Genomic DNA, 15,099 nt, shown 5'->3' with positions numbered 1-15,099 from the left:
CAACGACTCCCATTGTTAGGGTAGAGACAAGACCATCTTGTCAATATATACAGTATCTCGGCTGTGGACAGGTTGAAGGAAGTAAGGCAGAATCATGAGCTCATCTGAATGAATGGGTTTATGGCTGACCTCTCACTCCACCTTGTCTCCCGAGTGGCGCAGTGGTCTAAGGCACTGCATCGCAGTGCTAGCTGTGCCACTAGAGATCCTGGTTCATATCCAGGCTCTGTTGTAGCCAGCCGCGACCGGGAGACCCATGGGGCGGCGCGCAATTGGCCCAGCGTCTTCCAGGGTAGGGGAGGGAATGGCCGGCAGGGATGTAGATAAGTTGATAGAGCATGTCGTTTGCAACGCCAGGGTTGTGGGTTCGATTCCCACAGGGGGTATGAAAAAAATAAAAAATAATGTATGCACTAACTTAACTGTAAGTCGCTCTGGATAAGAGCGTCTGCTAAATGACTAAAATGTAATGTAAATGTAGTGGCCAGGCCACCTCATTAAGAACCAAGCAGACACTCACAGCAGCCTGCAGGATAGACGTGAGGACATACAGACAGACGGTAATGAGATTATAGGAAAGGGAGATAGATGGGATAGCATATTTAGTCTGTCAATCAGCCAGAGCATGTATACTGAAACTCCCATAGTGGTGCTTTCTAAAATACTGTAGGTGAAAGAATTTCTAACATCCAACACCTCAGTAACATACCTTTCTTTCCTCTTTTCTCTCAGAATTCACGTAACTTCCAGGACTTTGACTGCCAGGTAAGTGTCTCCAGTTCTATAAGAAACAGATGCTGTTTTGTACTGATCTATTTCAGAGATGTGATTCAGGCCAGGGGAGCTTTGAAAGGGCTCTCCTCTCAGTTCCTGTTAAATGAGCCAAACAGAGGGAACGCGTTGCGCTCAGGTAACAAGAGGCGGTTTGGGGACATGGCCTCATTCTGATCCTTCTACTACTACTTTCAGTTTGTCCTAGATTTAAACCGAGTTCCTTTCTCACAATGAAGAGTCTGTAGGTGGAATGGTGATGCAGAGTTTGAGGTAGTATAAGTTTAACCACAGATCTTGGATCAGATTCCCCTACCTCCAATCCTAACATTAACCATTAGAGGGGGGAAATATCTGACCCTGTATCATTGGCTAAGGGCAGCATATATCTACTGATGCTAATTTCACAAGCCAAGTGGTGGAAAACATGTTGCTTATGAGACTGACTCAGCTTGTTTATTTGTTGGTGTGTATGCAGCAAACAACAAACAACAGCATTAGTAGTGACCTTTGGATCACCCTCCCACTTGCCTTAAGCTCAGAGTTATAGCCCTGTTCCTCAGCTCCTGTGCTGTGAGTCTGCTGATGGTGAGGGGTGTCTGAGCCGTGGGGAGCGTGGGACAGCCTGGCATTCATAGTGGGCCTCCAGCCATACAAGGCTCAGTGGGGTATACTACGAATCACGTTTGAGGAGTTAGCGAGGTTACTTTGGTCAACTCTGAGTTCAACTCGGGATAACCGGTATCATGAAAGTGGCTCACCTTTTAGCCAGGTACATTTCTATGGCAACGTATCCTTCAGAGCTAACCTGCACCGGGGCAGGCTAACTCAGAGCTAACTCTGTTTATCCTAAATGAAGTGTCTGAGCCACGGGTTGAGGACCAATGAAATCAGATTCCCTCCCTCTTGCAAAGATTGCGCCATCATCCCTTTCATTTGAGGAAGACGACTGATTAAATATTAACGATACAGTGCATTCGGAAAGTATTCAGACCCCTTGACTTTTTCCACATTTTGTTACGTTACAGCCTTATTCTAAAATGTATTAAATTGTTTTTTTCCCTCATCAATTTACACACAATTCCCCATAATGACAAAGCAAAAACAGGTTTTTATACATTTTTGCACATTTATGAATACAAATAAACTGAAATATGACATTTACATAAGTATTCAGACCTTTTACTTAGTACTTTGAAGCACCTTTGGCAGTGATTTCAGCCTCGAGTCTTCTTGGGTATGACGCTACAAGCTTGGCACACCTGTATTTAGGGAGTTTCTCCCATTCTTCTCTGCAGATCCTCTCAAGCTCTGTCAGGTTTGATGGGGAGCGTCGCTGCACAGCTATTTTCAGGTCTCTCCAGAGATGTTCGATCGGGTTCAAGTCCGGGCTCTGGCTAGGCCACTCAAGTACATTCAGAGACTTGTCCCGAAGCCACTCCTGCGTTGTCTTGGTTGTGTGCTTAGGGTCGTTGTCCTGTTGGAAGGTGAACATCCGCGCCAGTCTGAGGCTTTCTGGAGCAGGTTTTCATCAAGGATCTCTCTGTACTTTGCGCAGTTCATCTTTCCCTCGATCCTGACTAGTCTCCCAGTCCCTGCTGCTGAAAAACATCCCCACAGCATGACGCTGCCACCACCATGCTTCACCGTAGGGATGGTGCCAGGTTTCCTCCAGACGTGATGCTTGGCATTCAAGCCAAAGAGTTCAATCTTGGTTTCATCAGACCAGAGAATCTTGTTTCTCATGGTCTGAGTTCTTTAGGTGCCTTTTGGCAAACTTTTACTGAGGAGTGGCTTCCGTCTGGCCACTCTACCATAAAGGCCTGATTGGTGGAGTGCTGCAGAGATGGTTGTCCTTCTGGAAGGTTCTCCCATCTCCACAGAGGAACTCTGGAGCTCTGTCAGAGTGACCATCGGGTTCTTGGTCACCTCCCTGACCAAGGAAGGCCCTTCTCCCCTGAATGCTCAGTTTGGCCTGGCAGCCAGCTCTAGGAAGAGTCTTGGTGGTTCCAAACTTCTTCCATTTAAGAATGATGGAGGCCACTGTGTTCTTGGGGACCATCAATGCTGCAGAAATGTTTTGGTACCCTTCCCCAGATCTGTGCCTCGACACAATCCTGTCTCGGAGCTCTACGGACAATTCCTTCGACTTCATGGCTTGGTTTTTGCTCTCACATGCACTGTCAACTGTGGGACCTTATATAGACAGTATAGTACATTTACATTACATTTTAGTCATTTAGCAGACGCTCTTATCCAGAGCGACTTACAGTTAGCGCATACATTATTTTATCGAACCCACAACCCTGGCGTTGCAAACGCCATGCTCTACCAACTGAGCTACATCCCCTGCCGGCCATTCCCTCCCCTACCATGGACTACGCTGGGCCAATTGTGCGCCGCCCCATGGGTCTCCCGGTCGCGGCCGTACCGTTCCAAATCATGTCCAATCAATTGAATTTACCACAGGTTGACTCCAATCAAGTTATAGAAACATCTCAAGGATGATCAATGGAAACAGGATGCACCCAAGCTCAATTTCGAGTCTCATAGCAAAGGGTCTGAATACTTACGTAAATAAGGTATTTCAGTTTTTTATTTTTAAGAAATTTGCTCACAAAAATAGAAACCTGTTTTTCGCTTTGTCATTATGGGGTATTGTGTGTAGATTGATGAGAGATAAATAAATACATTCCATTTTAGAATAAGGCTGTAATGTAACAAAATGTGGAAAAAGTCAAGGGGTCTGAATACTTTCCAAATGCACTGTACATAATAAAAGAAAGACGGCACTTATAACAGCCTATTTCACACCATAGCTTGCTGAATTTGCAAAATAACTTTTAATCCATTTTTAAATAAATGTGGCACTGACATGGATTGGTGTTTCAGCATTTTCTCAATGAAGACTTCGGCATCGATTAGCCATGTGCGATATGAACGTGCAGTTACAAGCCTAGCTCGAGCAGGCTCAAGTAAGTGGCGGGTGCATGATCAATATTTACCTTCGTAGTACGGATATTGCCTGAGCTGGAATGTGAAGCTAACTCAATCTGGCTAGCTTTATAAAAGCCTGAGTAGATCTAGCTTGCTTTGTAGTATTGACGGGTTGGTTGTTTAGCAACAAAACCGATGCGTGTGCAACTATGGGGCAAAACAGACAGGGTTTGCTTAGATTGTTTACAACATATAAACTATATTTTGTCTCCAGTCTTTAATGAAAATATAAATCAATTTGCACTTGCCTCTCAAATACATTGTTACAGTTGTTGGTTGCTAGCTATAGAACATTTTCGTCACAGCACCTCAAAACAAGACAAGGCTTCAAGAACAAGCCACTTACTATTCCTAACATGGCAGTTTCTTGTAATTCTTGCTAGCAATCTGGCCATCCAGAATCACAACAACACGCTGACTTCTGCCCCATGGAAGCGTGCACATCGTTTTCATGACGTTGTCAGCTAACCCATCTATACCGTTCTTGTTAAATTGTGACAGACTTGAGATGGGGTTCATCATGGGGTGGTTGTGGTTACGGGAGCCATTTTGGTTCTGGAGTTGTATCTGTCAGTTGTTCTGGTATGGTTCTCTATCAACGTACGATTTAACAAGTTATGTTTTATGCCATGATTAAGGCTTTATTTATTTTGATACTTTGTATTTGTGCAGATTCTGGTGTGTTAAGTTGTTGTAAGGCCCTGTTCTGTGGACAAACCTCTGGGATAATATTGAGTCGTGACTCATTAAACCACACCAGCCTGAGGCCCTGAGGATCAACACAACAGCCAATGAATGCCTTTCGGTCTCCATTACACAGCCAATCACTGCTTCACTGCCATGTATCACTGAGTGTGAAGAAGAAGAAGAAGAAGAGTGGCTTCTATGATATAATAATAATAATATGCCATTTAGCAGACGCTTTTATTCAAAGCGACTTACAGTCATGTGTATTGTATGATTCTTTCATATTGTATGATATTGTGTGATGTCTAAATACATTTCAAACATGCAAATAGAGCTGCCAGACAGGGTAATTATTAGTGATGGGGGGAAAAAATCGATACAGTTACATATCGGGATATTCGCTTTGACAATGTATTGTTTTGACAATAACGCAATATTATTTTCGCGTTAGTTAGCTGTACCTGCACCAAAACGCCAGTATTTTTCCTTCATAGCTTGTTCTCCATCTTCTTTTTAAATAGGGAGCCAATTTGTTTTCAGCACTTTAATTTCCATGACTGATCAGACATATGGTCAGCAATATGTTTGGAATTTCAAATCGCAATAAAATCATAGTATAGAATTGTGAGAATCGCAATACATATCGTATTGTGGGTTTGATTACAGGGTCAAAATGGCCAGAAACAAATAACTTTCTTCTGAAACTCGTCAGTCTATTCTTGTTCTGAGAAATGAAGGCTATTCCATGCGAGAAATTGCCAAGAAACTGAAGATCTCGTACAATGCTGTGTACTTCTCCCTTCACAGAACAGCGCAAACTGGCTCTAACCAGAATAGAAAGAGGAGTGGTAGGTCCCGGTGCACAACTGAGCAAGAGGACAAATACATTAGTGTCTAGTTTGAGAAAGATGCCTCACAGGTCCTCAACTGGCAGCTTCATTAAATAGTACCCGCAAAACACCAGTTTCAACGTCAACAGTGAAGAGGCGACTCCGGGATGCTGACCTTCTAGGCAGAGTTGCAAAGAAAAAGCCATATCTCAGACTGGCCAATAAAAATTAAAGATTAAGATGGGCATTCTGAGATATGGTTGCAATACATTTGCAACAATTTCTAAAAACATGTTTTTGCTTTGTCATTATGGGGTATTGTGTGTAGTTTGATGAGAAAAAAAAACAATTTGAACAATTTTAGAATAAGGCTGTAATGTAACAAAATGTGAGAAAATTCAAGGGGTCTGAATACTTTTCGAATGCACTGTATCTACTGTAGGTAGGAGAGTAAGCAAGCTCAGTGGAGCAGGGCTGGTGCATGCTTTCCTTCTCCATGTGGTCCTGTCTGTGCACCCATCCCCCCTTCATGCATACACTCAGCCACACATATAGGCATTGTCACTCACACACACACACACACACACTTTCAGACATACAGTATTCCCTTCACTTTTGCCACATCCAACAGACAACCAGCAGTGTTTACATCTAGCCAGTGTCATTATTAAAGATGCTCCCATGATTAATTCCACTGCAGCACTGCTGTGACGTCATCACCCAGAGACAGTGTGTGTGGATGGGAGGGGGAGACTGGGCCAAAGGGTGTGGTATCAGTCTCCACAGGGATGCTGCCCTGTCTTACATCACAGGGAGGTGTCCACTAGATGTGTCCCCCTCCCTCCCTTCACACATGTATGTACATTTACACTCTTGCAGGAATTCTGAAAAATAAATGAGGGGGCTAGAAATGGCTATGCTTTCAAAATTGAAACGCATGAAGTGATGCTAATTGAGTGCAGTCCTAGGAGATCTGCTCTGGGAGCTGCAGTAATACGAAGGCGGGAGTAATGGGATGCTTAGCTCTGTTCAACATCACAATTTAGTCCTCCTTAGATCTAGCAAAGATAATGGTGTAGACCTAATCCATTTCAGATATGTTGTTCTCCTATGTACAGTAAACATGCAACATGCAACAACTTCAAAGATTTTACTGAGTTACAGATCATATAAGGAAATCAGTCAATTGAAATAAATGCATTAGGCCCTAATCTATGGATTTCACATTACTTGGAATACAGATATGCATCTGCTGGTCACAGATACCTTAAAGAAAAGGTTGGGGCGTGGATCAGACAAACAGTCAGTATCTGGTGTGACCACCATTTACCTCATGCAGCGCGACACATCTCCTTTGCATAGAGTTGATCAGGCTGTTGATTGTGGCCTGTGGAATGTTGTCCCTCTCCTCTTCAATGGCTGTGCGAAGTTGCTGGATATTGGCGGGAACTGGAACACGCTGTCATACACGTCGATCCAGAGCATCCCAAACATGCTCAATGGGTGACATGTCTGGTGATTATGCAGGCCATGGAAGAACTGGGACATTTTCAACTTCCAGGAATTGTGTATAGAGAGCCTTGTGACATGGGGCCGCGCATTATCATGCCGAAACATAGGGTGATGGCGGCAGATTAATGGCACGACAATGGGCCTCAGGATCTTGTCACAGTAAAATGCCATCTTGCCATCGATAAAATGCAATTGTGTTCGTTGTCCGTAGCTTATGCCTGCCCATACCATAACCCCACCGCCAGCATGTGGCACTCTGTTCACAACGCTGACATCAGCAAACCACTTGCCCACACAACGCCATACACATGGTCTGGGTTTGTGAGGCAGGTTGGAAGTACTGCCAAATTCTCTAAATCGACGTTGGAGGCAGCTTATGGTAGAGAAATGTACGTTCAATTCTTTGGCAACAGCTCTGGTGGACATTCCTGTAGTCAGCATGCCAATTGCACGCTCCGTCAACTTGAGACATCTGTGGCATTGTGTTTGTGTGACAAAACTGCACATTTTAGAGTGGCCTTTTATTGTCCCCAACACAAGGTGCACCTGAGTAATGATCATGCTGTTTAATCAGCTTCTTGATATGCCACACCTGTCAGGTGGATGGATTATCTTGGCAAAGGAGAAATGCTTACTAAGGGGGATGTAAACAAATTTGTGCATAAAATCTGAGAGAAATAAGCTTTTAGTGCATATAGAATATTTCTGGGATCTTTTATTTCAGCTCATGAAACATGGGACCAACACTTTACATGTTGCGTTTAGTTTTGTTCAGTGTATACTAGAATTAATGTAGAGAACCTGACAACAACGTTGGCTTGATCTTGGCCTCCTCCAGGAATGCACTGTCCTCTCTCTTCCCCTTCAGTGGGTGAAATGTCTCCGTATAGCGTCAAACTGGGATTGCAAGTCATTGCTGTGGCCCCCTGTGTTTTGCTGATCTCATTTAGCCCAGGAGAGGGCGTTGTAAGCCTGTCTGACGGGACAGAACAGAGGAGCTGGACTTTAGTGTCTGATGTGCCTGTACAATACAGAAGGCTTGTCTATGTTTTAAAAAAAAAAGGCTGATATTAAAATGTGATTCAGATGTCGGTAAATGTAGGTCACACAGAGATGTAGAGAAAAACAGTGCAGAAGAAGTACATCAGTGTCCCCTTTAAGACTCTACGCCTGTCCTCCACTTTCTCCTCTGAGTGTCCGTCCATCTGTCTGTCTCCTTGGAGGTGGTGGTTGGTGCTGAGACAGCAGTGTCTGTATGACTCACAGGGAGGGAGAGGCTGTGTCACTCTCACTGTGGTGCCTGAGAGACTTGGAAACAGTCATGATGAGTCACTGTGGTGATTTATCAGTAAAAAGATGTGTGCATAGCTTCTGTGTGCATGAGATAGCAGTTATTGATATCCAAATGGGGTAATTTGTTCCAGAGATCCACGCATCATCATCATCATTAGACCGACCGGTCAACGTGTGTTTGTACAGTGTGAATGTGTACCTGTATCCATGTGTGTACCTCTGTATGTGTGGGTATGTGGCACCCCCTGTGGGGCAGTAGTGGGAATAATGAATGTAGATATGCTAGGTAGTACAGTCGTGGTCAAACGTTTTGAGAATGACACAAATACAAATTTTCACGAAGTCTGCTGCCTCAGTTTTGATGATGGCAATTTGCATATACTCCAAAATGTAATGAAGAGTGATCAGATGAATTGCAATTAATTGCAAAGTCCCTCTTTGCCATGAAAATGAAATGAATCCCCCAAAAAAGATTTCCACTGCATTTCAGCCCTGCCACAAAAGGACCAGCTGCCATCATGTCAGTGATTCTCTCGTTAACACAGGTGAGAGTGTTGACGAGGACAAGGCTGGAGATCACTCTGTCATGCTGATTGAGTTAGAATAACAGACTGGATGCTTTAAAAGGAGGGTGGTGCTTGAAATCATTGTTCTTCCTCTGTTAACCATGGTTACCTGCAAGGAAACACACGTGCCATCATCATTGCTTTGCACAAAAAGGGCTTCACAGGCAAGGATATTGCTGCTAGTAAGATTGCACCTAAATCAACCATTTATCGGATTATCAAGAACTTCAAGGAGAGAGGTTCAATTGTTGTGAAGAAGGCGTCAGGGCGCCCAAGAAAGTCCAGCAAGCGCCAAGACCGTCTCCTAAAGTTGATTCAGCTGCGGGATCGGGGCACCACCAGTGCAGAGCTTGCTCAGGAATGGCAGCAGGCAGGTGTGAGTGCATCTGCACGCACAGTGAGGCAAAGACATTTGGAGGATGGCCTGGTGTCAAGAAGGGCAGCAAAGAAGCCACTTCTCTCCAGGAAAAACATCAGGGACAGACTGATATTCTGCAAAAGGTACAGGGATTGGACTGCTGAGGACTGGGGTAAAGTCATTTTCTCTGATGAATCCCCTTTCCGATTGTTTGAGGCATCCTCAGCCAAGGGAGTGGGCTCACTCACAATTTTGCCTAAGAACACAGCCATGAATAAAGAATGGTACCAACACATCCTCCGAGAGCAACTTCTCCCAACCATCCAAGAACAGTTTGGTGACGACCAATGCCTTTTCCAGCATGATGGAGCTCCTTGCCATAATGCAAAAGTGATAACTAAGTGGCTCGGGGAACAAAACATCGACATTTTGGGTCCATGGCCAGGAAATTCCCCAGACCTTAATCCCATTGAGAACTTGTGGTCGATCCTCAAGAGGCGGGTGGACAAACAAAAACCCACAGATTCTGACAAACTCCAAGCATTGATTATGCAAGAATGGGCTGCCATCAGTCAGGATGTGGCCCAGAAGTTAATTGACAGCATGCCAGGGCGGATTGCAAAGGTTTTGAAAAAGAAGGGTCAACACTGCAAATATTGACTCTTTGCATAAACTTAATGGAATTGTCAATAAAAGCCTTTGACACTTATGGAATGCTTTTAATTATACTTCAGTATACCATAGTAACATCTGACAAAAATATCTCATAACACTGAAGCAGCGAACTTTGTGAAGACCAATACTCTCAAAACTTATGACCACGACTGTACGCTTCACCCAGCTCGCCTGGCGCTCCCTGTAGGTAGGTGGAGTTCACACTGTAGGACCAATAGAACACACACAGTGTGCTGCTCCGTCCACTCGACACATTCTATGTACGTTCCATTGGTCCCCTTGTGTAAACTCCGCCCACCAGGCCAGCTGCTTCCTGCAGGTAATAGAGAAGAGAACATGATGAATCAATAGGTTCAGGCTCAATAAAGAAAGGGGGAGATTTACAGAGAAAGATCTGTGTATCGCTGTATGCACCACTCTCTTCGATTCCAGTGAATGCATGCATACACACACTCTCTCTCACTCACTCACTCACTCACTCACAGTAGTGATATAGAGCAACGTGGATTGTTATTACAGTGTAACAGCCATTTGTTAATCTCTCTTAGATACAAGGTGCTCTTTTGCAGCCCATCAAGGTGATGGTGCGTTGGATTACCATGGGGTCACAGCAGGTTGAATGATTGCAGGGTCGTTAGTGAATAAAATCAATATACTGAATGCCTTAGTTACTGGAAGATCTGCTGTTACAAAACCATATTGGTGCATTAGAAGACTGAGATCATATTGATATTCAATGCAGACCTTCTTCCCTCACTGCCTAGTCTAGTCTGACAGATTTCATCATCATGTATTAGCCTGGTTGCTCATTGATGACAGGTGTAGTGTTTAATCAAATTCCAGCCCATAAACTGACATCTCAAGGTGATGCTCTGATAATTCATCAGGATCAGACAGTGATTTTAGAGCGCTGCTGCTGAGCTGATGCAGAATGCACTGGAAGGAAGGGGTCAGTAGTCAATGTCAGCATCCTTTTTACAGCACCACTCGATCTCCCTCTGTGATGTCAGAGTGTTGCATGTCTCCTAGTCTGCCTGCCTGCCTCCACCCCAACACCCTCTCCTCTCTCCATCCATCCCCCATCCCTTTCCTCTGTTCTCCTCTAGCCCAACCCCTTTCTGCCCACCTGACCTGCTGAAATCCAATTAGAATCACCAGGACACAGCCTTGGCTGCACAGACGCGCTGTGCTTACCAAGCACAAACTTCAGTCTCACTCTCTCCTTCTCCCATTCTCTCTTTTCCTCTCTCTTCCCTCCGCATCTTTTCTATCCCTCCCACTCTTGTTCAAAATATTCACTCTTTCTCTCACTCCATTTGTCTTTGTCTGTCTTTCACTCTCTCCCTTCCCTCTCGCTGGTCTAACTTTTGCAGCTAGTCTCTCTATCACCCCAATCTCGCTCTCTCGCTCTCCCTCCTGCGCTGCTTCCCTCCCTCTCTCCCTCCCTCCTAGCAGCACACAGTCTCCTCCTGCGTGGGAAACATGTCAGCCATTCTGGACCTGGACCAGATCGCATGCTCTGGGAATGCAGTGGTGAGTGCGTCTAACTGACACACCTCGCTGGGTTTAGATTCAGGGTGCCGAGACCCTGGTTCTCTTGAAGGTGCTGGACTGGGCAGGACTCCCTGGCTGGTTGGTAGCACACATAACTGCCTGCCTCCTCAGATGGCTAAGCAGCTGTGCCGTTTCAGTGCGCAGAGAGGTGTTTGTGTGGGTGGACGTTTGTCTGCAGGAGAACACTAGATTTTTCTTGTTTGTGTGTTTGCATGCACTTACTGTCGAGACTGTGTGTGTGTATTCGTGTGCGGGGAAGTGTGTGTGTGTGTTGTCAACATAGACGGCATGAATGTGTTCTTGTGTGTTGTTGGTGCATTTCAATGTGATGGCATGAAATATGCATGTGTATAAGTGTTCAGGAGTCTGAGCATACAGGAGGGTATGTGGGAGGATATGTGGGAGGATATGCGTATGTGCCTGTCTGTGTGTGCACGTCTCTGGATGTACTGCATTTCTGTGTTTGCCAGATCGTGAAGAGAAAAGAGCTATTTCCTCTGAACATATGAGTGGTGACGGAGACCAGCTAGACAGGCCTTGTGATCCCTGTGTGTGTATCCAGGTAAACTGCGACATTCTGTCAGGGACAAGGAACTGATCTTTCACCCACATAGCAACAACAGATTTGTTGAAGTCTGAAAGATTTCCCACAAGGACCTTTACTGGCTAAATGTTGTTTTCAACCCCATGACATAGACAGGCTCTCTCTGGTCGTGTGTGTGAGAGAGAAGCTGTTAGCAAGGGGGCTGTCATTTTTGTCCCCTAACGCTGCTCTGTGTGGTGATTGATGCTGTCGCTCTTAAGGCCGGGGGAGGAGACGGGCAAAGGAGATGGATGGCAGAGAGAAGTGAAGCATGACACATTGCTCTCCTTTTCACCTGTCTGACTCTCCCTCTTTCCCATCTCCATCACCTTACCCTCCTCCCTCACCCTCTCCATCCCTTACCCTCCTCCCTCACCCTCTCTATCCCTTACCCTCCTCCCTCACCCTCTCTATCCCTTACCCTCCTCCCTCACCCTCTCTATCCCTTACCCTCCTCCCTCACCCTCTCTATCCCTTACCCTCCTCCCTCACCCTCTCTATCCCTTACCCTCCTCCCTCACCCTCTCTATCCCTTACCCTCCTCCCTCACCCTCTCTATCCCTTACCCTCCTCCCTCACCCTCTCTAACCCTTACCCCCCTCCCTCACCCTCTCTATCCCTTACCCTCCTCCCTCACCCTCTCTATCCCTCCCTCTCCTTATTTTCAATTTTCCTTCTCTGTGTGACTTTGTTTCAATCTTTGGCAGATTCCTCTTGGTGTCTCTGCAGGCACCTCACTGCCCTTAGCCCTCCATTTGTTATAGATCATTATCAGCCGTCTTTGACCATACACAAACCCAAACCCCACATTAACATTCTCCTCCACATTCTATGAAGTTTGTCTAAACCCCCATTACAGAAGCATAGTTTCACTTTGGTAAAGGGTAAAAAGGGTTTCAGCCATTGCAGTGCTCTCTACTCTCCCCCCTCCCTCTGCAGGCCAGCAGCCCCACCCCAGTTCTGTTTGCATCTGAGGCTCAACTGATGTGTGTGTGTGTGTGTGTGTGTGTGTGTGTAAAGTGAGCGAGATTAAGGAAAACAGACAGTGTGCATGGCTTACTCCTAGATCAATACAAACCAAAGACAAGGATCTAAGCTAGATGACTGGATCTGAGGCCTTGTTCAGATCATCATGTTTATGATAAACCATATTCTTCCTCTGCCAAGAAAGTCACTCCCTTGTGTTTGTTTTTCATCAGTGGGCCTCCTCAGCTTTGTCACCCTTTTCTCGATCTTTCATGCTCTACTTATCTTCTCTCTTCTGTTCTATCATTCTATATCTTCTCTTCTTCTCACTCCATCAGCAGCCTCAGTGTTTGTGTGTGTGTGCCTCTGTGTGTGTTCATTCCATTTATTCGAACAGTCGTTGTTTCTCTCACTCACTGTGTCCTTGTTGCTGTCCTTCTCTCACCCCTAAACACTCTGCTTCTGCAGCAACACAGAAGGGAGTGTTTCATTGTTAGTGACAACAGGTCGTGCTGCCTTCATCCTTTGACAATCGTGTCATTTCTGTGAGCTTCAAATACGTTCTTTGAATGCAGAACTGTTTAAACGGTCGTCTTCTTTTTTATAATACTTTGATATGAACAACAGATAATAGTAAAGCCAGTAACCTGAGGAAAAGCCTTTTCCATTGATCTCTGTTTTATGTGTCGCCATGTTCCTGTTCTGTCTTTGTCTCCACTCTGTGGGTGCCTGGCTGTTTATTAATGCATGTACTTGCCTCCGTGCATTTCAATGAAGTCTTAATCTTACTATAGTGAATTTTAAAGCATAGAAAATGGCTGGTATGTTTGGTTGAGATCTTAGACAGGGATACTGTTGCCTTGTCCTTGACCGGAAGGTTTAACCTTCACTTTCTCCAAAGGAACTTTGATATCCACCATTCTCAAAAATGGTAAAATGGTTCCTGCTGCAGTGTTCCCAGCCCTGCCTCTGAGCAGAGGAGGCTTGTCTCACTCTCTCTTAATTATTGTATGACCAGTGTGCCCTGAGACTAGGCAAGCTCTGTGCCCACCACTACCTCATGCTGCTAAACACACGCTCACACTCATACACTAACATGCTCAGATACCCAGTCCCAAGTAATGCCGACCTTGCGCTGCAGTGTGGTGTGTGACGTCAGCAGATACTGCTGTTACGAATTTAGAGAGGTACAGGATAGGTCTATAGAAAGTGTGGTGGCACGCCAGGGAATGACGCTGTTATTTCCCTTGGTGTATTGCATCACTTCCTGTTTTAAGTCATGATATGTGATGAAGCTCAGAAAGATGGCAGTTTATTGCTGGCATCTTTTTGGGTCTAATTTGCCCTGGTCAGCCAGATTATTATCTGACTCGGTTACACTGAAAACCTTAATGCACAGACTTGGAATCATAAAAATCATTCATCATTTTATGGATGGCTCTAGTCTCTGTCTCTGTGTAATTTTAGGGTTCAGTCTCTTTTTAAGAAAGGAAGTTATTTAGTGCAGAGAGGCATGGAGTAAAAAGTTTCAGTCTGAATTTTAATAGAAGAGGGCTACTCCTCCCTGCAGTGGCAGCTTCCAGAGGAGGCGATGACACTGGATTTTTGTACAGTAATACCTCGGGGTGCAGTGCATTTTAAAATCTCCAAGGGAACCAGCTGATCCTCTGCCCAGTGCACACTCTGTGCTCCTCCTCCTCCCGTCTGAGGGCTCTGGAAAGGAGACTGGAAGCTCTGTAGTCTGTACATACTCAATCATAAGGACTCTCTCATGATTGGATTGTCAATTTGTTTGGCCTTTATTGTCTTTCTCATATCTGATGCATGATGTAGTAAGCTGTAATTAGAATATGAATCCATAAATATCCACATCAAACCCACTCCAGATCCCCCTACACAGACCCTGAGGCACTTGGTGTAGATTGAAAAAGATTGGATAAGAAAAGACAGTATGGTGAAGGACCTCAAGGGCCTAGGAGTCAGTTTGGAAATGGGAACATGTCGGTCTGGACACCAGGATGGCTCCCTCCCTACCTCCGTACTGTTCAGATCTGTCTACCAACGCCCTGACCTGTCTGTTCTCCTCTGATTGGCTGCAGGAGCATGATATCGAGACTCAGCATGGCGTGCTCCATGTGACCATGAGGGGCGTTCACAAGGGCAACCGGCCAGTCATCCTCACCTACCATGACATTGGCCTCAACCGTGAGTGTGCAAATTAACCCTAATACTATTATCTAAGACACAGTGTGGTTATAAACATGTACAACATGTACCAACTTCTATAAGTATTACTTGTAGGTTTAT

At 45.1% G+C, this 15,099-nt stretch overlaps 1 protein-coding gene across 2 annotated transcripts in view; it reads left to right on the top strand.

Annotated features, from left to right (window-relative positions):
• Window positions 1–15,099, top strand: part of LOC311133189 (protein NDRG3-like) — a 49,866-nt gene that overhangs the window by 26,342 nt on the left and 8,425 nt on the right. For both annotated transcript variants that reach the window (XM_084166638.1, XM_084166637.1), the window contains exons 3-4: window positions 733–765; window positions 14,892–14,997. In XM_084166638.1, coding sequence (XP_084022764.1) covers window positions 733–765; window positions 14,892–14,997 — 139 coding nt within the window. The remainder of the gene's footprint in view (window positions 1–732; window positions 766–14,891; window positions 14,998–15,099) is intronic.

This window comes from Coregonus lavaretus (genome assembly GCF_964263955.1).
Source record: "Coregonus lavaretus genome assembly, chromosome: 8".
Classification (NCBI taxonomy): domain Eukaryota; kingdom Metazoa; phylum Chordata; class Actinopteri; order Salmoniformes; family Salmonidae; genus Coregonus; species Coregonus lavaretus.
The sequence above is the reverse complement of the archived record's forward strand: the minus strand, read 5'-3'. Positions and strand labels throughout refer to the sequence as shown.